Source organism: Canis lupus, chromosome 22, assembly GCF_003254725.2.
Source record: "Canis lupus dingo isolate Sandy chromosome 22, ASM325472v2, whole genome shotgun sequence".
NCBI classification, from domain to species: Eukaryota; Metazoa; Chordata; class Mammalia; order Carnivora; family Canidae; genus Canis; species Canis lupus.
Genome location: NC_064264.1, coordinates 4808253 through 4833871, shown reverse-complemented (window position 1 = coordinate 4833871; position 25619 = coordinate 4808253). Strand labels below are relative to the sequence as shown.

Genomic DNA, 25619 nt, shown 5'->3' with positions numbered 1-25619 from the left:
CAACCCCCCACCCCCCGAAAAGAGTCAAAGATAAGAGCGCAGAACTAGCAGGTGCTCTCTATGTTCATGCCCTGGGAGATGTTCTCCACGGCAGGTGCTCCAGGGGTCCCGTGCACCTGGGTTGGGCTGCGCAGCCCCGGCTGGGCGCTCAGGAGGACTGCAGAGCTGCAGAGCCCAGGCCAGATGCTGCGGGGTGTGGAGGGAATGGGGAGAGGAAGTCAGGCTGCAGGAAAGGAGAATGACGTCATCGCACAAGGTGAAAGAGGCCACAAAGCCCCAGAAAGGGCAGGTCCTCTATACTGGTCAGCCCTGTGTTTCCCACCACTGGGTTGGGTGAGGGTGCTCTGTATCCTGTTAAAAAAAAAAAAAAGAACTTCCTGGGATCCCTGGCTGGCTCAGCGGTTTAGAGTCTGCCTTCAGCCCAGGACATGGTCCCGGAGTCCCAGGATCGAGTCCCACATTGGGATCCCTGCATGGAGCCTGCTTCTCCCTCTGCCTGTGTCTCTCTCTCCCTGTGCATCTCTCATGAATAAATCAATAAAATCTTTAAAAAATAAATAAAATAAAATAAAATAAAATAAAATAAAATAAAATAAAATAAAATAAAACGAACTTCCCTTTCACTCTGAGCTAGGTAGTGCATTCAACAGCCAGCTATTGTGCATGGATCTGGTGCCAGGCGTCATGCTCTACGGTGGGAGCTGGAGTGAGTTCTCCCCTCATTACTGAGAAACGCCTGAAGACGCTTGGTCAAGGAAGCCAAGAGGAAAAGCAAACTTTAGTTTTTCATCTTTTTTCTTTTGGAAAAAAAGGGGTTGGAAGGGAGGAACAGATGACTAGTTGAGACAATGTTAAGTTCGTTGGTTACTGCCTGCCAACCAGGTAAATGTGGCGAGCAGGTCCCCGCTGCGTGGAGCAGGCACTTGTTAGGAGACGGGCAGGAGGGGAAACAGATTTGGGAGGTTCCAAGGGAGACGGAATCCTGGGCAGACACCCCGGTGCAGAACATCTCCTGGGACGTGAGTACAGACGAAGCTCCGAGGGCCGGAGCAGGGCTCCCACTTAGGAAGGGCAAATGCTACCTGCAGTTCTCAGCTTAGGGACCCTCTCTTCCAGGAGGGACTCCCCGGTTCCCAGGATGAAGCCCGCTCCTCCCGCTCTGGGGCCTACAGTGGGGGGGCCTACCTCTGCTACCCTGGGGACCCCATATGGCGTCCTCAGCCTCTACTCCTGCATCCCCACAGGGATGCTCCTGCAAGGAAGGAGCACGGCGTGTTGCCCCCATTGATACCCATCACCCAGGCCCTCGGGCTCCTGGTTTGTGGGATGAAGGACAGAGGAGTCCTCGGGAAAAGAAGCAATGTGTGAGAAGAGCTGGGGGACGGCCAGGTGACAGAAAACAGAGGAACAGGGAAACTATCAGCCACTGCCAAGGAGAAAGTATGATGGAGTCGAAGGGGGAAAAAACAAAACCCAAACCAAACACATTGATGTACCAACCGAGTGGAACATGATGACAACCAAGGCCAAATCCCAAAGGCAAAAATGGTGAGGATAATGGTTATTCAGGACCTTTTAGACAAAGGATATGATGATCTACTTTGGGACATGCCCGGAAAAGAGACGTAAGCACAGAACACAGCATAGAGTTCCCCTGATTTGCCCCCACTTGCCTTCATAGCCGCTGTCAGAAGAGTTGGAAGACCCAGATCCTTGCTTCATGTTGCTATAGAAGGTCGTCTCAGCATCAGCATGACCACTGCCGGGTGCCCCCCTGGCCTCTTCCTCACCCCAGGGGTCTGGGTGCTGCTGACTCAGGATGGCGTACTTGATCTTCTCCATTGCCGCTATAATCATATCCGCAACGTAGAAGTGGGCGTTTTCCTGCAGGAAAAAAGAAAAGTATCAGTTAAAATACTCACAAGCGTGATCGCCTGTTTTCCACGGAGGGTGTATTGGGTTGAAAAATCAAGAGGCTACATCTAAGTGGAGCCAATGCATGGAAACAGAAATGTCCATTTACCTGAGGGACCACAGGTCATCATAGGAAGGACGGCCCATATCTTCCAGACACACACAGTTTAGCCCCCTGCGACCAACAGACAGCCCACGCTGGATTTCTCGTGATGGAAAATGACCCCCGGGGTTAGCAGTGGCCCGGGGGGTAGACATCAGTCATGGAAACCTGCCCAGCTGAGCGCACTGACTCAGAGCCCGCCTTAGCTTATGCTCCTGCCAAAGGCTGGAAGGAAACCTACGTGCCACGCTTCATCAAGTGAAGTTTCCAGATTTAAATCAGAACAGTACCATCTATGGAATTAACACTCTCTGTGGTTAAAAAAAAAAAAGAAGAAAAAGAAAAAAAGAAAAAAGAAAAAGAAAAGAAGAAAGAAAGATGTGTTCACCTTTTCAACATCGACAGGGAGCAGGAATGCCTCTGGTGAGAAGGGATTCAAGGTTCTTCCACTGACTTGCACAGCACCTGCCAAGGCAGCAAGTTATTAAAAATGGAGAAAAAGAAGTTCAAAGAATCCTAAGAAAACCAAACAATTGTAGGCAGTGGTCTTTGAAAAAAAATTTTTTTAATGAGCACAATTCTAGAATAAATTAGGATGCCAGAAGAAGACAGATCCTTCTGGTGGTAGGCATCGCAGATACTGCCCGAACAATGATCCCAGCACCCAGGGATCGTTTCTACCCTCTTGGAGCAACTTGGAGGGACTCTTCAGAGAAGGGATGGGAGACGGAGGAGACCCATGAGGAGGCCAAGAGGGTAGAAAGAGAAGAGGATCGTGGAAACTCCCTACACGAGGTGGAGACAGGCAAGAAGGAACAGCCTAGAAGCAGGGCCCTAAGGGTCATGGGATCCCTCTTCCCGGGCGCTGCACTGGACCCGAAACTTCTTGTTTAGGGAGACAAATCTGTCTGCAAAAGGCCCGCGTGAAGTGCTTCTCTAAAATGCTCTTCCTCCAGCCCAAAACAAGAAGAAACCACAGAGGGTACGTCCAGCTGACTCCTGTGCTCTGCACCCTGAAGCCTCTGCACCCCAAAGCAGCTCCCTTCCTGGCAGCCAAGACCATCAAGACAAAAACGCCCCCAAATAAAAACGCCCCCTGCCATGTGTGATTTCTTCTTGCAGGTGTCAGGCAACAGGTTCCTGTGAGCGCCCCCCGAGGGCTGAGCTGCTCCAACCCGCTCTCTGGGACCAAAACGCTGCAGGTGGCTCGTGGATGCCGCAGCTCTCAGGGCGAGCAGCAGAGGGGCCAGCTGGATCCCCCGGCCCCAGCCCCGGCTTCAAGACAGTGACCATACCCCCCAGAACCTGCATCTCTGGGGTGCAGAATCCGCGTGGGGCGGGCACACTTCTGAGAAGGACTCCGTAGCCACCAGTATAGGACCTGAGTGAGGCCCACCTGTTGCCGCCACGCAGTTCTGTCCTGAGGGTGACAAGCAGCTACAGTGACACAAAGCTTGTATTTATCAGATCAGGGGACCGGCTGGCTTGGGTCTGCAGGCCATGGGCTTTGGAGCCTGAGCAGAGACAGAAAAAGGGACCGAGAAGATGCCAACAGTGTGGACACCAGCCGGTCCGGCCTCTGCACTAAAAGGTCCTCACCCCTTAAACTGGATAGTTCCCAATTAGGAGGTTGGAAGAGACTGGGAATGGGAGTGGGCGCCTCTGCAAACGCCAGGAACTGTGGCAAAGTGTCCTCGGGCCTTGGGAAACGCTTCTCGGCTGGGGGAGCGGGTGGGGGGGTCTCGCTCTATCATATTTTCTAGAAAAGGACTAACCCTGCTGCTGTCGTTGGTGACCCAGTGGGGAAAATGGGGGGAAATCCTGTATCTTAGTACAAAAGGTCTGCTCTCTGCATTGCTGTCCCACAACAAAGACCAGACCGTCGGGGACTTCCTTTTTTGTTTTTGTTTTTAATCCCATGGGCTGAATCCCCCTACCAAGTTTGACATGGAGTGATTTTTTTTTTTAAGGTACTTAGAGAAGTTGCTGGGGGTTACCGTCTTGGGACAAAAGGGGCTGGTGTACGACCAAGCTACAGGAGAATTTTAAATCGCAGAATCACTTGCTGTAGAGTGTGGCATTTTGCTCAAAAAAAAAAAATTTTTTTTTTTAATTTATTTGAGAGAGAGAGTGAGAGAGAAGAGAGAGGGAGCAGGGGCAGGGGGAGGAGCAGAGGGAGAGGCAGGAGCAGGCTCCCAGCTCCCAGCTCAGCGGGAGCCCAATACCAGGCTTGATCCCAGCACCCAGGGATCATGACCTACACTGAAGACAGACATTTAACCCACTGAGCCACCCAGGCGCCCCTCAGATTTGGTTCTTATTTCAAAATTAGCCCATTTTAAGATTGTCCACAATCCACCATCCTTAAGTGATGAATAACATGTTACAGGCTGTCCTCGGGGATCCCTGGGTGACTCAGGGGTTTAGCGCGGGCCTTTGGCCCAGGGCGCGATCCTGGGGTCCCGGGATTGAGTCCTGCTCCGGCACCCTGCATGGAGCCTGCTTCTCCCTCTGCCTGTGTCTCTTTTCTCTCTCTCTCTATGTCTATCATGAACAAATAAATAAATAAATCTTTAAAAAATAAAAAAAGGCTGTCCTCATCTTGGACTATTCAGAAGTTTTCCCCATCGAACAAAAAACTCCTCCTATTTTAGGAAAGGGGTAGGGCTGGTTCTCGCTAGTGAGAAATACTAAATACAGCCAGACACACACCCAGGCAGCTCTCAAATTGGTTTGAAAGACAAAAAACTTCCTTGACAATCTGAGCTAGGGTTCCAAGAGAAACACTAAGGCAGTGTGGATGGCACATTTTGTTAAGAATTAGAAAGAAGGTCGCGAGGCAGCCCAGGGGCTCAGAGGTTTGGAGCTGCCTTAGGCCCAGGGTGTGACTCCCGGGTCCCAGATTGAGTCCTGCGTCCGGCTCCCTGCATGGAGCGTGCTTCTCTCTCTCTCTCTCATTAATAAATAAATAAAATCTTAAAAAAAAAAAAAAAAAAAAGAAAGAAAAGAAAAAGCCCTCGGACGCCTGGAAGGCTCAGCGGTTGAGAGCCTGGCCTTCTGCCCAGGGTGTGACCCCTGGGGTCCCGGGATCGAGTCCCACGTCGGGCTCCCTGCATGGAGCCTGCTTCTCCCCCTGCCTGTGTCTCTGCCTCCCTCTCTCTCTGTGTCTCTCATAAATAAATAAATAAAATCTTTAAAAGGAATTAGAAGGCCACGAATCACAAGAGCAGCGGACGATTTACTGACTCTTTGGTGCCTTCCCTTAGGGATTCCAGGGGTTGTGTTTTGCTGTTTAGTTTGTTTCTTTGTTTAGGAGACCAGAGCCTCCGTCCACAGAAGTGCGAGGGCTCCCGGCTTTAACGACGCAGGTCTCCCACAGTCTTTGGGGGGGGGGGGGATCGTGATTTGGGTTTTTTTGAGGTTTTGGTTTTGCAGTCCCACGGCTTCGGGCACAGGACCGTGGGATGGGGGTGGGGAGCCTCGCGTCCATCCCAGGGCCGCAGTGCCCCAAGCCCCGCGGGCCCACGTGGCCTGGTCACCCCGCAGTCACCCAGCAGGCTGGGCACGGGCACCTCCCGGGGCGCACCCCCCCGCCCCCAGGGAATGCACCTGCCGCAGGGTCCGGGGCGTACCCAGGAGCCTCATACCTTCCAGCATGGGCCAGGGCACAGGCGGGGCACAGCACCTCTCAGGGCGCCCCCCCCCCCCACCTCCCGGGGATGCACCTGCCGCGGGGGGCCCGGGCCGCACCCAGGAGCCACGTACCTTCCCACACGGGAGGCGGCGGAGCAGCACCGCCCTCGGGCCGGGGCGCAGGCGGGGCACAGCACCTCTCGCCCCCCTCCCCCCCCAGGATGCACCTGCCGCAGGGCCTAGTACCTTCCCGCGTGGGCCGGGGCGCAGGCGGGGCACGGGCACCTCCCGGGGCGCCCCCCCCCTCCCGGGGGATGCACCTGCCGCGGGCCCGGGCCGCACCCAGGAGCCTCGTACCTTCCTGCGCTGGAGGCGGCGGAGCAGCGCCGCCCTGGGTCCGGGGCGCAGGCGGGGCGGGGGGCAGCTCCCGGGGCTCCGGGCCCCCCTTGCCCCGGGGACAGGCCGGCCGGCGCCCCGGGGCCCCCGCGGAGGGCGAGTCGGGCCCCGGGCGCTGCGCGGGCGGCGGCTGCACCCAGGCGGCCCTGTGCCTCCGCAGCCTGGCGTCGGGCGCGCAGCGGGGCCGCTCGAGGTGCGGGGAGCTGCGCGGGCCGCCCGGGTCGCCGGGGCCCCTGCCGGCCCTCCCGCGGGCCTCCCCGGGGGCCTCGGGCCCGCCCGCCGACTGGGACACCATCTCCCGGGCTCGGGGCTGCAGGTGTCAGCGGCCGCGGGGCTAGCGGACTCGGGCCTCGAACTCGCCACGCGGCCGGCGGGCCGGGGCCGGGCAGCAGCGAACCTGCGAGGGGCAACAAACAAGAAATGGTTGGACACGCAGAGGACGGCAGTCATTGCTTCACTCCAAATCGTGGGAGGAAAAGAAACAAAAAACACACAGGTTTGTACTTGAGCCTGCACAACACAGTGAATTCCCCTTGGACTTCCAAGACTAGGTAAACGCATCAATCAATCAATCAATCAATCAGCAATAAAACTAGCAGCCAACACAGGAGGCCAGACACTGGGATAGAACGAGGTTATTTTTTATCTTTTTTTTTTTTTTTTTAAAGATTTCACTCATTTATTTATGAGAAACCCAGAAAGACAGAGGCAGAGACACAGGCAGGGAGAAGCAGGCTCCATGCAGGGAGCCCGACGTGGGACTCGATCCCTGGTCTCCAGGATCACACCCTGGGCTGAAGGCGGCACTAAACCGCTGAGCCACCTAGGGATCCCCAGGAATGGGTTTTCAAGGCCTAAAGATAATAATGGAAGTTTGCAGGATAGAGTCATAGACGCATACAGCTGATTAAACAAGCTGTGCATTCTTCCAATAAAATTGAAGGTCAAACCCCAAATGGGAATACCATTTTGGAAGTAAAGGTGCACTTTCATCGTTTCTTGCTTTTATTTAGTCTGCGTGTGTATTTCTTTTCTTTTTTAAAGATTTTATTTATTCGTTCATGAGACCCACAGAGAGAGGCAGAGGCACAGGCCGAGGGAGGAGCAGGTCCCCGCTGGGAGCCGCATGCAGGACTGGATCCCAGGAGCTGAAGACAGATGCTCAACCGCTGAGCCACCCGGGCGTCCGTCTGTGTGTCCATTTCAACAAAGTAGACCGGCGGCATGTGAAACAGGACAACCACTAGCCCTAAAAGTTTGTTTTATGTAACTGAGATTACAATACTGAGTTATAGCAGCAAGAGCAATTGGTAAGTAGCTTTTCATAGCTCAAGAACACACTGTGAATCTAGACTCTCTATCTCCACTCCGGGCATGGAGCCTGACCCAGGGTTCGAGCTCACAACCTCAAGATCCTGATCTGAGCTGAAATCAAGAGTCGGCTGCCTAACCGACTGAGCCACCCGGGCGTCCCAGTTTGCTCGCTATTAAAAGCTTAGTGTTTAGCTCTAGAAAAGAAAAGTCCTGATGAAAAGGTCGAGAGCTACTCAAAGGAGGAGCACTCTGGTTACCGGGTCACCGTAGTCACAGGCCCAGCATGTGTCTCTCCACAGCTCCCACCCAAGCAACTGGGAACAGCAAAAAAAAGGTCCGAGGGGGAAGGCCCAGAGATGCAAGCAGTCGGCTTAGGTGAGCGGAGCACCACGGAAGGGTGGGAGCACAGCCACAGGGTGGTGAGCTGAGACTTTGCAGTCAGTCCCAGGGCTTTAACTACTCCCATTATGTATACGGGGGCTCCCCGTTCCCCCAGCCCTACCCAGGCCTCCCCTGGGACCTCCGGCTGGCGTATCCTGCTGCCTCTCCGACACTCATCCAGGGGACATCACGAACAAACACATTCAAGCAGACTCTCATTTCCCCCAAAGCCAATGCTCCCTGGTCTTCCCATCTCAGGAAACACCTGCCGGCTGCTGAAGCCCAAACTGGAAGTCGTCTCTGATCCTACCTGTCCCTAGGGCTCTCTCTCTCTCTCTAATCCATTAGCAAGTTCCTCCCTATAGTTGCCATCCCACCTAGGTTACCATCTTCTCCCACCTGGGCCTCCTTCCACCTGCCCAAAGGGTCTCCCTGCTTCTACTCTCGCCAACTTATAACCAAGAAGGACGCAGAAATCTCTTCTAAGCCTAAGTCAGATGTGGTCCCCCCCCCATCACCCACCCACCCCCTGACGGCTTCCGGTCAAATCTGGACTGAAATCCAAAATCCTTACCTTGTCCCTAAGGCATGTCACGATCCTGTCCTGCAGACCGCTCTCACTCATCTCCGTCCACCCTCCATAAGCCCCAACCACGCGGCCAACGCTTACGGCCTACAAGCTGTCGCCCACCCTAATGGTGTGGTCCCAGTCCCTCTGGCCGGTGCCTCTCTTCCTCCCGCTGAGCACACATCTGGCTCCTCCCTGCCTTGCTGCATGCTTTGGTTGATGAATTACTTCCTCAAAGAACTCTTTCCTAACTACCTCCTTAAAGTAGTTTCCTAGCCGCTCGCTATCACATCACCTTGCTTAATTTTCATCAGAGTAGTCTCACTTCCTGGTATTTTTTTTTTTTTAGCTCCTTACTGTCATCCTCCTCCACCCCCTGCCTAGAAGCTCCATGAGAGCAGGGGTCCCGTCTGTTCTCCGCCAGGCCACAGAGTTACATACGGGATTGGGGGGGCGGGGGAGAGCTCACCAAGCTCATGGACTGAATGAGCAAACCCAACAAAATGGAAATAACGTCATGAGCTGGAGAGAAGACTTCTGTGGTGGGTACAGCTGTTCTGCCACGGTGGGAGAATTGTTCACACGAGGTATAGAAGCGAATCCATCATGTTTCCTAGAGATGCGACATGTTGCTCACCCAATGCTTACAAATACCCCCAGGAAGGTACATGTAAAAAATGTACTACGGCTCCTTAGGTTTTCTTGATTTGGGGGCCTCCCTTTCTAGGTCACACCTTCGGAAGTGACGCCTGTACATCCCTGAGATACGTACAATACCGCGCAATACGCATCTGCCCCAAATCACCGCTCTCGCCAAACATCACGAGGTGTGGCGGCAATTGCCATAACTCATCTGAAGCGCTTCGTCTTCCTTCTCCAAACCTCAAATCTCAGCTAGTGCCTCAATTTCTTTTCATCATGCATCTTCTCCTCTCCAATAATTTTGGGGTGTCGTAGTCACAGACACGGACCCTGACTGCATTACTGTGAAGTGCCCAAAACACAGAAGCCTAGAACAAACGAAGCACCCACCCTGCACCAGACAAACCCACCAATCCCAGAAATGATGTTGGAAACGACTTTATCCCTCCCAACCTTTTCCTAGGAATTCACAGACGTACGTCAGTCAGATCAGACTTACACGTGGGATCCTCTGTACATACACGTGGGCTCACTCTGGGCAGAATCTGCAATGGATCTTCTTCTCCCGACAAGGTCTTAAGGGTATATATCACTCTTAACTATGCTACCACTTTCTTTACTATTAATGTCTCAAAATTTACTTAACCAGACTCCTACTGACAGAAACTTATTTTCCGTTTTTCACTATCATAAGATATACAGCAACCAACATCCTGCTCACGTTGCTTGTTGTTGGTTTTCTTTCACTAGATTTCTTCTCTTACAGCTGCCAGTTTTAGTTCTGAGTCCACAGCTCATGATAATATCACTATTTCCACAAGAATGAAGCTGAAAGTCATGTTTTACGCTCATTTCTCTACATATCATAGCTGTCCTTGTGTGGGGAGATGATTGCAGATGTGAAATCACATTAAAAAAATGCACAGCCTCCAACCAACGATACGCAGCGGTGATCCCTGCGTGTTTTTTTAAGAAACAGACTAAAGGCAATAGTTCAAGAAGAATGATGTTATTTATGATCCTCCCTGATATGGAACTGACTTAACTGCACTGGGCAAAACAGACTTTCTTTTAAAAAGTAATTTCAGAAGCAGGTGCTTGCTCCACTTCCTTCTAGAAAGATGTTCTTGTTTCACACACATAATCGGCAGGTGTTGGCTTGTCTGGGTTACAAAACGAGAACATTTTAGAGCTGGAATAGGCCCAACGAGATGCAAAGGCACGTCTAAGGACACCACTGAGTCATGTCAGAGAGAGGATGAAAAGGCAGGTGGGACACTCATTAAGGAGCATGAGTTTCTCTGAGAGGGAGATTGACACAGGAGAGAGCAATGATTAGAAACCAAGTCCAAGCCCTGGTCCCGGAGGTCAACATCATCGCTTGATCTTTGGGGCAACAGATCATTCATGGGATACCATCGTATCATTGTGTTGCTTGTTATCGCCTTGCTCGTAGTTTGTTAATTATCCGATTAAACAACCGTTTGCTGAGCATCTACTACATGACTGGCATTTTTCTGTTTTGGAAGCCCGGGAGTAAAATGAGCGCTATGCTCCCCCCAGTCGTTTACATTCTGGTGGAGGAGAGACCGTGACCGAACCCATACGTTCACACGTTTTGGTGCCGATAGGCAGTAGGCACTATGAGTCCGAGCAATGGTTGGCTTCTTCCCAGGTGGGGTCTTTTGAATCACAGAGGCTTAGGTACAAAGGCAAAATCAATTTCCAAACACATTTTAAAGGGAGAGAAATCAAATTACAAAGCTTACCGTCATTTCTATCAGGAGTTTCCTGTTGAGGGTGAGCACAGGCCAGATTATTAGTTAACATATATAAAGCAGCAAAGGTCCTAGATGAAAAGAGAGACTCTTGGGTTCCCCCTGCCAAGTCATTCTGGTTGGGCCTCTGCCCATCAAAGTCAGTGTGGCTCTGTCAAGAATGACTGCATCACGAGGACAACCTCGGAGCCACAATGCCAACGGCAAAGACGCAACTTTTGCAAAAGGGGTGGACGACTCAGTTGGGCATGAGCCACCATGACCTCTATAGTGACCTCACAAAAGTCTTTCAGACCATAACCAGCCAGGACTTTGATGGCAGAGGAGCAGCTTTTAGCTGCTAATGCCCCTAACAATCTTAGAGTCACTCCATGAATAAGCACAAACGTGTCAGATTTAGGATTTAAGACTTTCTCTGCCCCAGCAAAACTACTAACTGAATACATCACTGGGAGCACTAAAGACTCATCTTAAATGTTACCTTCTCAGCGAGGCCTCCTTGGTCCCCCTAAAGGTCTAAGCAACTGTCCAGCCAGTACTTCCTCTCCCCCTTTCCACCTCTAGTTTCCCTACTCCTTAGCACTAATCCACATTTGATTTAACCTCAAAGACTAACACCCACTAGAATGTAAAATCTCTGAGCCTAACTTTTAAAAAAAAATTGTACTTTGGATATACTACTTTGTTCCCAGAACCCAAGACAGGGGCACCTAATAGGTGCTCAGCAAATTTATTCTTTGAGTGTGAATAAAATGACTGCAAGAAGGAATGAGCAAACAGTAGCTAAGTATGGTTCCGTTGGTTATTTCTGTTGCCCAAGAAAGAAAGTCAAGAACAGATGCCAACCTTTAGAAGAAATCAGAGATCACGACCCAAGATTTCTGTCCATCATTGCCTTAGAATAAAGGAAGTTGGAGAATAGAAATCATAAATAAGAGTGGAAGGGAAAGGTAAACTTCGTTTACGCCAATTTGGTGGTGCCTTACAGAGCATGCTCAGGAATAAGCAAACGCGAGTGAACAGACAGCTTGTGAGCTATTTGGGGTTAACGCAGTTCCCCAGTCCTCTTCCCATCTTTCAGTATCTACTTCCCTTCACGCTTTGACTTTAAACAAGACTCGCATCCCCGAGGATGTCGACAGACTCAAACTATCACTTGTCACACAGAAACCGCCAAGATGCCCAATGGAGTGGCTCCACAGGTTCCACCAAATGGCCAGGAATCAGAGTCCCCTGCCATTTTCATACAGCTGCAATGTCACCCACAACACATGCTGGACTCTGTGTTCTAACACGATGTGCACCAGGAAGGAAACAGGGCTATATTGCAATGGGGGCTGGTGGCATCATATGGACTCCTCTCTGACCAACTTAACCTTTGGCAATGACCCTGAATTTTGAAGGTCTGCTGTCAGAAGGACAGAAGGACAGAAAGTAAGTATGACAAATGGGTGGGGTGAGAAGGGGGAAGACCCAACAAAGGCAAAGACCAAGGAACGCCAGATACTTTGCCCAATAAAACCGCAAGGTTGCCCAAGATACACAAATGACTAACTTCCTGTGGTCACTGCGTATGTCAGTATGTCACACTTACCGCTCTCATTCTACACAATGATACCATGAAATGTTTCAGGTATTATGCTGATTTGGGGACTGAAATAAAGAACATTAGGGGACTTGCCCAAAGCCTCACCATGAATAACTACCAGAAGGAGAACAAAAACCAAAAGTCTGATACCTGATCCAAAGCTCCTTCCACTGATATTTACATGTGCCATTTGGGCTGAAATTAGGATATTTTTAATTTCATTGGCAAAGTCATATTAAGAATTTTCTCATGAGATCTGTTGCAAAACAAAGGATTAAGAACCACACCACTATATTTGATTCCATGTTTTTAGAATACCATGCCTGGAATTTTATGATTATACCTGTTCATAAAAACAAACAAACAAAACCATTGTACATACATCTCCAATATGGGACTATTTATTTACAAATCTTGGGATCCCTGGGTGGCTCAGCGGTTGAGCATCTGCCTTTGGCTCAGGGCATGATCCTGGAGATCCGGGATCGAATCCCGCATTGGGCTCCCTGTGGAGCCTGCTTCTCCCTCTGCCTGTGTCTCTGCCTCTTTGTCTCTCATGAATAAATAAATAAAATCTTAAAAAAAAACTTTATATGTGCACAGCTCTTCTAATATACTATGTAACTTAAAAAGTCCTGAAAATATCATTTTGTTCTTCCTTTCCAATAAATCATCTTGCAGCCTAAAAATACATACCACCACTCAACTAATGTTTTACTTAAAACCTTCCATATAAAAAAAACCCACAACAAACAAAAAATTGCCTCTCTACGTGGATATGAAACAACTGAATAAGACAAAAATTTACCCAAAGTAGGGGTAGGTACCTATCCTTGAATGATGGCGAGGTTCCCATGTTTGGGCAAAATCAAATGGGGAGCCATATCAGAAAACAGTCTTGCAGTTCCCCAAATAGTTACACATGCAGTTACCATTTGACCTAGCAATTCCTCTCCTGGGTACGTACCCGAGAGAGTGAAAGTACATGTTCACATGAGAACTTGTGCACAAATGTGAACGGCAGCATTATTCAGAATAGGCAAGAAAATGGAAACCACCCACACGTCCAGAGACTGATGGCGGGGCGAGCAAAGCGTGTAACAGCGGGGTCGTTGGGCCGCAATACGAAGTGAAGTGCTGAGACACGCTGCAGCACCGACAGGCCCTGAAAACGATATGCGTAGTCCAACAGCCCGTCCCAAAAGATATTTCATTTCATACTGATAGGTACTTTTTTTTTTTTTTTAATGAAATGTCCAGAATGGGGAAAGCCATAGAGGGATTTATTTATTTACTTATTCAGAGAGAGAGAGAGAGAAAGGCAGAGACAGGCAGAGGGAGAAGCAGGCTCCATGTAGGGAGCCCGACATGGGACTCGATCCTGGGTCTCCAGGATCACACCTCAGGCTGCAGGCGGCGCTAAACCGCTGAGCCACCCGGGCTGCCCTACAGGATACATCTTTGGGGATCTCAACGCTAATGAGGACACATATCTGCTGCATATACTAAAGCCACTGAGCTGTACACTTTAAAAGCAGCACTTAAAAAAAAAAAAGATTTATTTATTTGAGAGGAGGGAGGGAGGAGGAGAGCAAGAGGGAGAGAGAATCCCAAGCAGACCCCAAGCTGAGCATGGAGCCCTAGGCGGGGCTGGATCTCATGACCCTAAGCTGAATGAAGCCGAGAGTCGGAGGCTCCACTGACTGAGCCACCCGGGGCCCCTGCACCGTACAATTTAAATGGGTGAATTGTAGGTTATGTGACTCCTATCTCAATCTCGATAATGTTGTCCAATACAACGAAATGGGAAGAAGTTCCCTTCGTCATCCTTCAAGAAGGTCTAGGAAAGGGCGCCTGGGTGGCTCAGTCGGTTAAGCGTCTGCCTTCGGCTCAGGTCAGGATCCCAGGGTCCTGGGATGGAGCCCCGCGTCAGGCTCCCTGCTCCGTGGGGAGCTTGCTTCTTCCTCTCCCTCTGCCGCTCCCCCTGCTGTGCTCTCTCTCTCTCTCTCTCTCTCGCTCTCTCGCTCTGTCAAAAAATAAATAAATACATACATGTGTAGGGCGCCCAGAGAGTGCTGGTATCACATGGGCTGCGGGGATCAGAGGAGCACCAGCTGTAGGTCAGGCTGCACACAACGGCACTGAAAGTTCAGGGGAAACAGAGCGTAGATCAAGGGAACACAGAACATAGACGCCTGAAGTAGGCAGGGAGGAGACAGGGGAAGTAGAAGTGAAATTGCCACAACTGAACTATCTAGAAAAAGAAAAGAGGAAAAAACACAAAAACTGAGAGCTGGTAAAGATGACTTCATGAGTGTGATGGCAACCAGTCACTGGGCACTCGCTGGTCACCGCACCCTACACGACTGTCCAGACCGCCACCCTCGTCCTCAGACCAGCACCGCCAGGCAGGTTGTGCGGGTCCCACTGTACAGATGGGAAACAAAATCAACGCAGCTCAGTAGTGTGCTTACGTGGGACTAAGTGCCCATGTTTGAGAAACATACACAGACGTACGTAGAAATCATTTCTGGCAAAGTCATACCGTGGGAAGAGCCAGCAGGGGATACGGATGACACCCAACTGGCCATGGTGAGAACTGTTGAAAATGGGAGAAGGGTACATGTCCTATTCCCTGTGCTTTAAAGTTTGAAATTTTCCATAAGCAAACTCCCTAGGTAAAAGTTTTTAAAACAACAACAACAACAGGGGCACCCGGGTGGCTCAGTCGGTTAAGCGTCTAACCTTGATTTCCACTCAGTTCGTGATCCCAGGGTCATGAGATCGAGCCCGGGGCGTGGAGTGCACTTGAGATTCTCCTTCTTCCTCTGCGCCACCCCCACCCCCTGCCTCGTTTTCTCTCTCTCTCTCTCTCTCTCTCAGAGAAAGAGTAAAAAAACAACAAATTAAAAGAAAAGAAAGAATTCCACATTGCTATATCTGTCCATGTACCCCTGGGTACCTGTCTGACCTCCTTATCTACTACCTCTCCATCCCCACAGCTCTATACTCTTCTGCACCCCTACACCCATCTAGACTCTTCTACATGAACTCCCATCTCTATTCGAATTTACCTTTGGAATGAGACGTTTTTCACAGCCCTTTTTAAAACTGCATCCCTAAGGGGTGCGCTATCCTCATTTACTGTCCTATTTTTTTTCCCCAAGAGCACTCATCTTTTATTATCTTGGCCATCATCATCAGTTGATAACTGACACTTACATGGCTTTTACTGTCTGCCTGGCACTGTTCTAGATGCTTCTACACACACACACGATCCTTCTAATACTTTATGAGGTAGCTATAACAACACTATTTTCATTTTACAGGTGAGAACTCGAGGCACAGCTTGTAAATGGTGCATTTCACCTCCAGGCAGTCTTGCTCCCAAGTTTACATTCTTCCCCATAACAGCACAGGGGTAAAGGAAAGACCTTCAAATCTCACGGACCCAAAGATTTCTCCAGAACATTAAAATTTATCAAGCAGGACGGGACTGCTGGCAATGTCATGCTTACCTCCCTTGGCCCGAATCTCCACAGACACTAAGAGTTTAAATGAAGGGTGAGCAACCAAAACCAAAACCAAAACCAAACCAAACCAATCCAAAAAAAAAAAAAAAAAAATCCAAAAAACACATTTTACATACGTCATGAGACAGTTCAAATGATTTGATGATTGAGTCGTATCCTTAAAATACCCTTGAAATGTGCATAAACAAGAGTTCAACTCCTCTGACATACCGTATTTAAAAGAGCTATCCTGCAAGCTGTCTTCTAAGAACAATTTCCAAAGAAAGAGAGAATAGGGAAGGACTTTACATATATTTTCCAGATAGTTTTCTCTGACCCACCACAGATTGCTGAAATAAAAGAATGTAGAAAAGTGAAAGGATAAAAAACAAAAACCACCAAAACCCCCACCCTGCCCTCCATCCCGAAATCAACAAGACAAAAAGCACCTGCCGGCGGGGGGTGCTTTTCATTGTGACCTGCCCCCCAAAAGCTCTGAGGTCTGATTTACATTTATTATTATTATTTTAATAAGTGTAAAACTAAGGCTCCAAGAACAGAACTCAAGTTTTGTTGTTCTTTTTTTAAAAATGTAATTTCCAAACATTAATAGTTGGGCAGATCACATTTACATGTGTAGATTGTTTTGGCTTTTTCTCCTTTATCATTTTCCAGCCGACTGTTAATGAAGACAAAAGCCACTTGCCTCTGAAACTTCTTTTTCACTTGCTGGACTGGTTTCTCTTTCACAATTCACACTTCATGTTCCAGCGAGAAGTAAAGCATTCCTTCAATATAGGATTATTGTGACTATTTTGTGGATGAGAAAACGGAGGCCCAGAAAAAGGAAGTAAAGAGGAGACCACCCAGCAACGGCAGCAAGCTCAGCACTGGGGACCTGGAGCCTTGCTCTCGCCCTCAATGCTGCCTCTATGTATGTGGGAGATAAAACCCAGTACATAAGTTAAGAAAAAAAAAAAAAACCCACACACAACGGTCCCCATCAAATATAATTTTATGCCAATCTGAGAAATTCTCCACTTACTAGCTGTGTGACTTTGGGCAAGGCACTTAACCTCTCTGTGTTTCAGTTTCTTTATAGACTGTTGTGAGAACTCAATGAACTGGAACATGCATATAATCAGGCGGACACACAATATTCAATAAAATTTAGCTTTATCATCACTATCAGTGTTATTTTATAAAGATTTGTAGTTCAGCATATACAACAGCACAATTAAGGAGGCTTAGTTTTACTTCTCAACTTTGTAAATGAGTCACCTCTCAACTCCTTTTAATCAGACTCTTAAAAAAAATTTTTTTTTAATTTATGTATTCGTGAGAGACGCAGAGAGAGGGGCAGAGACACAGGTAAAAGGAGAAGAAGGCTCCCTGTGAGGAGCGGATGCAGGACTCGATCCCAGGACCCCGGGATCAAGGGCCTGCATCTCAGGACCCCTGGGCCTGGGCCGGAGGCAGAGGCTCAGCCTCTGAGTCCCCCCGGGGTGCCCCACAACTCCTTTCAATTAAAATGAAAAATCAATCTCACTGGGGGGAGGGGGGCACTTGACGGGATGAGCACTGGGTGTTAAACTATATGTTGGCAAATCGAACAAAATTTAAAAAATACAAGAAAAAAAAAAGAAAAAGAAAAACCAATCGGAGGCCTTGGTGGCTTTGTCCCGCTTACCTTATTTTATCTTTTTAGAACAGATACAACGTGACACGCAGGCCTTAGTCCTGCTCTCCTTTACAATGGCTGGGAATCGCTTATTTACAAAGAGCTGCTTAAATTGCAGCAGTCACACGAGCAACCCTGTGACCTTTCCTTTCCATATTAGCAACAGGAATCTCCACTTAGGAACAAGGGAAACTGCTCTGGCGGGCAGTGCCACTAGCTGTGTGCCCTCAGACAGGTGGGGACGACCTGTTAGCAAGCAGGGTGACTCTTTCTTTAGCTCCTGCTTCTTCTAGGGATCGTTCAAACGGAAATGCTGATTCTCGCAGAGTGACCCTTGGCTCTGACATTGTTTTCCCCTTATCAGAAACCAAGAACTCTGACTCCAGAAGGCCAACCCTGTTTTCGGAGCTCAAAGGTTTCCTGTAGGGCACGTCAAGTCAAATCAGATCCACCCCCCTGCCCCCCCACCCCCACCAGAGGTCACTACCAATTTGTCAACTTTCTTAGCCTCTCAGGCCCTGGAGAAGATGAGGAAGGCAAAGTTCCCGTCCCCTGATGGGTCCCCTGATGTGTCCCCTGATGTGCTGCGAAGAGGAGCTGCGGCCAGACACGGAGAAACAGGCACATCCTGCTACCGAGGGCAGGTAAGGGGGGGGGGGGGGGGGGAAGGTGAGTACCACCCCAAGCGGCCGCCCCAATGCTCCCCTGAGGCTGTCCTGCTGGGCCAGGAAGGGGCGTGGGCCGCACGGTGAGACCTCTGTGTCCACCCCACGCTGCAAGCCCTGCCAAGCGCGGCCCTGCCCGACCCCCCCCCCCCCCCCGGGGAAGCAGGGCAGGGACGTTCCCTCACTCAGCACACAGGCGCCCAAGGGCGACCCTCGGCCCCCCCAGCCCTCCTGAGACACCTTCAGCGCAAACATCTTTCCGGGGGCGCCGCAGGTGGGTCTGGAAGGCACCCCTTCCTTTTAGCCCTCAACCCAATGAGTAACCCCTCTTGTGAAGGTTCTCGACGCTCTCCAAGCTGACAGCGTCCAGGATCGCGGGGGAGGGGGGTCGGGGAGGCGGGGGGGTGGGGTGGGGGGAACCTCCCCGTGGCCATCTCAGCAGGTGCACCCCCCCCCCCGCCCCTGGTCATCTCAGCAGGTGCACCACCCCCGCCCCTGCCCATCTCAGCAGGTGCACCCCCCCCCCCCCCCCGGCCATCTCAGCAGGTGCACCCCCCCCCCCCCCCCCCGCCCCTGGTCATCTCAGCAGGTGCACCACCCCCGCCCCTGCCCATCTCAGCAGGAGCACCCCCGCCCCCCCCCCCCCGCCATCTCAGCAGGTGCTCCCCCCACCCCCGCCCCGGCCATCTCAGCAGGTGCACCCACCCCCCCCCCCCCCGCCCCGGCCATCTCAGCAGGTGCACCCTCACCCCCCCCCACCCCCACCCCCGGCCATCTCAGCAGGTGCACCCCCACCCCGGCCATCTCAGCAGGTGCACACACACACCCCACCCCCCGCCCCGGCCACCTCATCAGGTGCACCCCCACCCCGGCCATCTCAGCAGGGGCACACACACCCCCACCCTGGGGCCGCTCGGACCGCCCCCGGTGCCGCGCTCTCGGGCTGTCCCCAGCTCGCTCAAGCAGCCACACGCGTGGTGGTCGCCACGAGACGCCCAGAGGTGTGGGCGCCGTGGGGAGGGGACCGCCCAGCCCCCGCCGGCCCTCGCCATCGCCGGGCGCGCTTCTGGGGAAGCGACAAAAGCCGCCGCGGCCGAGCGCGGCGCGGGGCCCGGGGCTCTGTGCTCCCGCAGAGTCGCCCACATCCGCCGCCCCGAGGTCCCCGCTCCCGGCCCCGGGTCGCGCCCCCCTGCGAGTCCGTCCCCGGCAAACCCGCCGCCCGCGGGGGAGCCCGTGTCCACGCGCTCGCGCTGCCCTCCCCGCGCCCCTCGCCGCCCCCTCCCCGCAGCACCTGCACCCCCCGCCCGGGCCGCCTCACCCCTGCTCTCCAGGTGGGCGCCGTGAAGCGGGGCGCGGAGGGGCAGCGGCGCCTGACGGGCCGCCCCCCGTGCGGAGCCACCGGGCGGGCCCCGGGAGGACGGAGCCGGGACGCGCTGGGCCCCCGCGCGGCTCCACCCCCGCGGCCGAGCGCTGGGGGCGCGGGCCGGGCCAGCCGGGGTCCCGCCCCGGTTCCTCCCCCAAGCCGCGCCCTGCCCTCTGGGGGGCCCACCGCGCCCTCCGCGGCGCAGACCCGAGCAACGCGGACCTGGGGCCCGGCCCCCCCGCACCTGCTGCTCGCCGAGCCCCGCCGGGAGCCCCCCTCCCGGGACCTGGCGGCAGCACCCACCCCCCCACCCCCACCCCAGGTCGGCGCGTCCTGCTGAAGCCGGGGTTTGCGGTTCCATCACACCTGGGCGGGGGGGGGGGGGGGGGGGGGGGAGCATCCAGGTGTGATGGATCCAGGTGGACGCTGCGGAGAAGCCGCCAAGCCAAACCCAAAGTGCTCACAATTCGAAACCCGAGCCCTAAGGAAGGGTCAGGAGGCTGCGTGCCCCGCGGCCGTCCCTTCCAGGCGCCCCAGCAGCGCCCCATCTCTCCCGGGGCGGGGGTCTCAGAGTTACCCGCCCTGGTAACAGAGGCCGGCCAGCCTGTCTGCTGGCTGCAAGCAACCTGCCCTCGCTTCCTTGGTGGCTTCTAGGTTGTGGAACCAGGTGGCAGGTAACGGGGCCTTGGTTTTGCTGGATGGCTCTGCAGAGCATCCCTGTCCCTGGCACAGCCGCAGTGGGGTGGCCAAGGCGCAGCTCCGGGAGTCCCCGCTCCAGGCAGACGGTGGGGTCCGCATCAGCGCCCCTAGACAAGCTAGCTGCCCGCCCCCCCACTCCTGGGGAGCCTGTTTGGAGGCCTAGGAAGGCTTGGACCTGAAAGGAGTCTGGACTTTGGAGGTTCTGCCCCAGGAATTCAGATGGGCTAAAGGCAGATTGGGAAGGGCTTCCTTTACATTGAAAGGAAGGAAGGAACAAGGGAGAAAGGAAGGGAGGGAGGGAGGGAGGGCAGCCCATGGATGTGCACTGCCCGCCCTGGTACCAGGTTCCAAATTATTCTGAACTATCCTGTGGACATCGCTGAGAATAAACAGATCACCTGCTTCCATTTCACAAAGGAGAAATCTGTGTGTAGAAGAGATTAAGTTACTTGCCCAAGGTCGCACAGCTGGTAGAGCACGGTCGGGCTTTAAAGACCCAAGTCCAAGGCAAGAAAAACATTCTCGGAAAGGCACTAGGAGATTTTTAGACCAAGATGGCAAGGTTTGGGCAGTTCCCCCTTGAAGTCACTTTGACACCATCTTTTTTTGTTTGTTTGTTTTGAAGATTTTATTTATTTATGAGAGACAGACGCAGGCAGAGGGAGAAGCAGGCTCCATGCAGGGAGCCCGAGGTGGGACTCGATCCCGGGACTCCAGGGTCAGGCCCTGGGCTGAAGGCGGCGCTACACCACTTAGCCACCCGGGCTGCCCACTTTGACACGCTCTTTACCAGGAGGTAAGTAGGCCGGCCCCTGCGCTTCTCTGCAGGCCTCTTACAGACTTGAACGTGCCCACTCGCTTATCACAGATAAAGGAAGCCCACATTCTGGAAAAGTATCTCTACAACGAAGAAAGAAAGCTCAAGGACGGGTTTTGTTTTGTTTTGTTTTGTTTTCATTTAAGAAATACTCACTGGGGGATCCCTGGGTGGCGCAGCGGTTTAGCGCCTGCCTTTGGCCCAGGGCGCGATCCTGGAGACCCGGGATCGAATCCCACGTCAGGCTCCCGGTGCATGGAGCCTGCTTCTCCCTCTGCCTGTGTCTCTGCCTCTCTCTCTCTCTCACTGTGTGCCTATCATAAATAAATAAAAATTAAAAAAAAAAAAAAAAAAAAGAAATACTCACTGGAAACCTACTGTCCCCTCTGGGATTAGAGTCCTGGAAGTAGGATTTCCCAAGTCCTGCTGAGGGTGGGCATCCCAAGACTACCTAGTGTTAGCTGTTCAATTCTGAGAACATCGCCGACCATCACCAGCCACAAACCACCTGGGAAAAGCAGAGGCTGGTTTTCTCTTTCATGGGAAGGTCATCCTGCAGGTCGCTGTGCCCTCCACGCCGCAGGGCCCAGGGGCAGTGAGACCATTGGGAACACCCCCCCACTTCAGCTGGGTGGGCCCAGGCCCAGCACCCACTGGTCACACACAAGGCTCCACTGTGGCCAAGACAGCCTCGGAGGAGACGGGAAGCCGGCAGCTGCCTGCCCCAACCCAGCCAGACTTCACGAGAGGTGACTTGTGCCATGAGCAGGGCTGCGACCCTGGTTCTGAGCTCGCCCGACCACATCAGTACAGGAGAAATCAGTCTCTGTGCAAAGCAGGGAGGGAAAGAGATAAACTGATACCATCACAGCCGTCCAGGGAAGGGGGTAGGATCCCACCCGAGAGGGAGGTTAACACATGCGACAGGGAGTCAAAGAACCCAGGGAGGCTGCATTTGGCTTGCCTCGGTTTCTTTTCCTCCTTTCTGTCTGAAGCACCCGTTATCCACAAAAGGGCACATCTGGGTGACTGCCTGAGGAGCCTAGATAGGCAAATGCATTGAGGCAGAAAATGGAATAGAGGTTACCAGGGACCGGAGGAGGGGAAATGGGGAATTATTGGTTTACGGGCACAGTTTCTTTTTGGGATGATAAGGAAGTTCTGGAGATGGATAGTGGGGATGGTGGCACATGGTTGCAAATGTACTTAATGGCACTGAAATGCATACCCACAAACAGTTAAAATAGTAAATTTTATGGTATGTATATTTTACTATAGTGAAGTATATATGCATGTGTGTATGTATATACATGCATGTAAATATATATTGAAAATATATGTATTATAATGTTACAATGTTATATGTTATATATATGTGTGTGTGTGTTTATATTTGTGTGTGCCTATATATATATATGTCTGACTAGCTGAAGCCTGAGTTGTTCCTGATGGTCTCACTGTCCCAGGCCCTGGGGCATGGAAGGCACTGTGACCTGGAAGATGACCTTCCCCATGAAAAAGAAAACCAGCCTCTGCTTTTCCTGAGTAGTTTTATTTTATTATATATAATAAATGTATATGTAAATAATAAACATTTATACATTATAGATACTATTTGTATATGTTAAATATAATGTGTGTTATATTCTTTAACATATAATGTGTTACATCATGTATCTATTAATGTAATATATAATAGGTAGTGTATATTAATGTTAATATGATGTGTGCTGTATATTAAATATATATAATGGGTGTTATGTAATATAATGTGTGTTATAACACACTATATATGTATTGTGTTAAATATGTGTGTTATATCTGTATTATATGTAAGTATATATATTACATACATATTTGAGATCTGTAAAAAAAAAAAAACAAAAAAAATATTTGAGATCTGTTATCATGATGTCTTACTTCTTTGGAATAAAAACCCAAGTAAAAGCAATATGCCAAGAGATGGCTTCTGCCCCTGGAAACTCTTTTCGTGAATTTTGTCCTACCTTACTTTGCTTTCCTTTAGGGGTGCCAGGGCCTCGCTTCTGGGTTGTAGCACCCCTCATTCAGAAGGAAGAGTAATCCTGCCACTTTGCTGCTTGCTTCTGCTGGCGATCGGTGGCTTTGGGGGGTTGTGAGGGGCATATTCAGAAGCGCCACGTCCTGCAAGAGGCTCTTTACCTTTCAGAGAAAGAAAGCCAAAACGGGTTCAGAAACAAATTGAGTAGATTTCAAGCCCTAACTGACTTCATTCCATGATTCATGAACTAAGCAGCATCCTTTCCAGCTAACAGAAAGGAGCTCCGAGGCTCTGTACAAAAATGGAAGGTTTTTTTTTTTTTTTTTTGGAAGGTTTTTTTAAAGGCAGAAAGGGGGCGGGCCAAGGAAGTCAAAACAAAAGGAAGGATTATTTCCAGCAAGATCCCTTTCGTCTGGGAGAAAGGCAGGGGCTTATCACGCAGACTAACCTCACTAGCACTGACCATTTCATTGCAGATTGACTGGTTGAAGGACACGTTCCCAGGCGTAGCCGAAACCCTAATGAAACCTCGGTTTACTCTTGTGGGGCCAAGTGACTCCATTTCAGGCCTGTTGTTCCTTCTGTAACAAACCAGCAAAAGGATTGTGGGCTCTGGTGAAAATGTTGTTTGCTTCCAGCCAACCAGGAATACCAGACATGCATACCCAAGGTCAGCCTGTTCCAGGGGGGATGACAAGATGAAGGGCATGTGGCCTCAGCCTGACAAATAATCCGTAAACCTTGTCCCCAGTCCCCTCCTCCACTTTCCATTCCACAGTTCCCACTCTTCCTCTATGAAAATACCCTCAGCAGGGCTGGGAGAACCACCAGCTGCACCTGTTCTGTGGTCTCTTTTCACAAGCTCTGCAGTGTACGTGAACATGGGGGTTCGCACATGAGTGCCGTGGTGCATAGTCATCTGCCTTCAGGACTAAAAATTGTAAGTGGTTTGTATGCTGTCCTGCACTCGAGGCTGTGGACCGAGGAGGACCTTACTCAATTCTGAATTTCCTCCCCCACAACCTCCTTCCCGTGGGCCTGGTCCCGTACTTCTCATGTTTCTGGTGTTCCATGTATTTGTTAACTGCTCAGGTAGCTTGTGGGGTGTGATTTGAATGCCGTCCTACGAAAGAGAAAGACCCTGGGCTTCGATTATCTCATGTTTGGGAACACTTAGTGTCCAACGTTCGGTTTCTTAGTCAACACGTGAAGTGTCCTTTACTGTGATCTCAACCCAATTTCCAGTCTCTTCTCTCACTTGGGCCTCAATTACCCTAAGATCCTCAATGGCCCACCGATTGTTCTGGGAACATTCTTTGCATTGTCCTACCTTTATACCTCAAGCCATCGACCACATCTTATATTTTTCACATTGAGCTGACCTGGGACTTCTATGTTGCTTGCCTGATATTTTCATTTGCCTTTCGGATAGCCTTCTAGCCGAGGTTAGACCATTCATTCCTTAAGTCATTTCCACATGGACTGTTTGACAAGGAAAAGCTACGCCTAGATTAAATCCTGTGTGGCTGGTGAGAATCTTTCTCCATAACCTGGATACCAAGAAAAAAAAAAAAAGTTACCTGGTTTTTCTAATTTTTTTTTTCAGGATCAGATTTAGTTGGCTCAGTATCCCTACTTGAAAAAGTAGCAAGAAAAATCCACCACGCGCTGGAGAGCCTCACCCCCTCCTTGGCGTTTCTCAAGAGCTCAGGTACCTGTGTGACATCTGAGGAAAGACTTCTGGTTTCTTCCATCAAAGTTGCTGCAGAGATTCTCAATTTTGAAATCTTTTAATTGGAGCGGTTCCATGCTCTACGCCGAGTGTGGGTACCAAGATGCTTCACAAGTCTCTTAGGGGTCCAGTCACTCAGCATTCAAATGCTACCCCTTCAGAGAGTCTGTCCCTCTCTCACAGACCCTCTCTGCCCTTCCCATTAAAAAAAAAAAAATCTTCCTCTTTTTGAAGAAGCCACTTGCCACTCAGGCAACTCCTGCCTTTCTTAATTCCAATTAAGTTAAACACGAAATCTCTTAGCTCCACCCTGGGCTACTCAAGGCCCTACTGAGCCTCTTCAGGGAGATGAGAGAACAGTGGTCTCATTCATTTGGATTTTTCTGCAAAGCATTAAGAATAAAATAAGTGCACTGCTCAATAAATTATCATGAACAATGACATAGAAATTAAATTCTCAACAAATTATTTTGCCACATTAAGTTACAATCTTTTAATGTGCCAGTAAAATGAACACCAGCGGAGACTGGTGTCCAGTCTGGAGAGAAGTGAGCGGAGATGGAGCCAACCATCAGCTTCTCTCTCCTCTTGATTCATTTCATCAGCCGTTAAGCCGTTTAGCCTGACTTGATGCTCTAATCTCATGCTCTCCAGGCTGGCTTCTACTTAAAAGTAGACTTTCTGTATCAATTTACCTACAGGGAAGGAAGGTGCATACCAGCCACCATGGGCGTTCCCACCTACTCTACTTCCCCAAAGTTCTATCTTTCATAGTAAACAGTAATAAATTATCATTCCTCCCTACCTATAAAT

The 25619-nt window shown here is 50.9% G+C and overlaps 1 protein-coding gene and 1 long non-coding RNA gene across 5 annotated transcripts in view; one reads left to right on the top strand and one right to left on the bottom strand.

The window, feature by feature from the left end:
• Window positions 1-19569, bottom strand: part of RUBCNL (rubicon like autophagy enhancer) — a 37218-nt gene extending 17649 nt beyond the window's left edge. The window contains exons 1-3 of one of the 4 annotated variants that reach the window (XM_049099512.1): window positions 19494-19569; window positions 2406-2482; window positions 1674-1884 (exon numbers count right to left, since the gene is read on the bottom strand). In XM_049099512.1, the coding sequence (XP_048955469.1) occupies window positions 1674-1857 (184 nt within the window). In that variant the 5' untranslated portion in view covers window positions 1858-1884; window positions 2406-2482; window positions 19494-19569. Of the gene's footprint in view, window positions 1-1673; window positions 1885-2023; window positions 2176-2405; window positions 2483-6007; window positions 6110-10720; window positions 10967-19493 lie in introns of those variants that run through there. The other 3 variants (XM_049099510.1, XM_025478290.3, XM_049099511.1) reach the window with 3 other exon arrangements.
• Window positions 17561-22958, top strand: LOC112678883 (uncharacterized). The gene is made up of 4 exons (XR_003147960.3): window positions 17561-17745; window positions 18018-18154; window positions 20863-21033; window positions 22482-22958. It is a non-coding gene; the product is annotated as an uncharacterized LOC112678883 (long non-coding RNA).
• Window positions 22959-25619: the final 2661 nt, after the last annotated feature.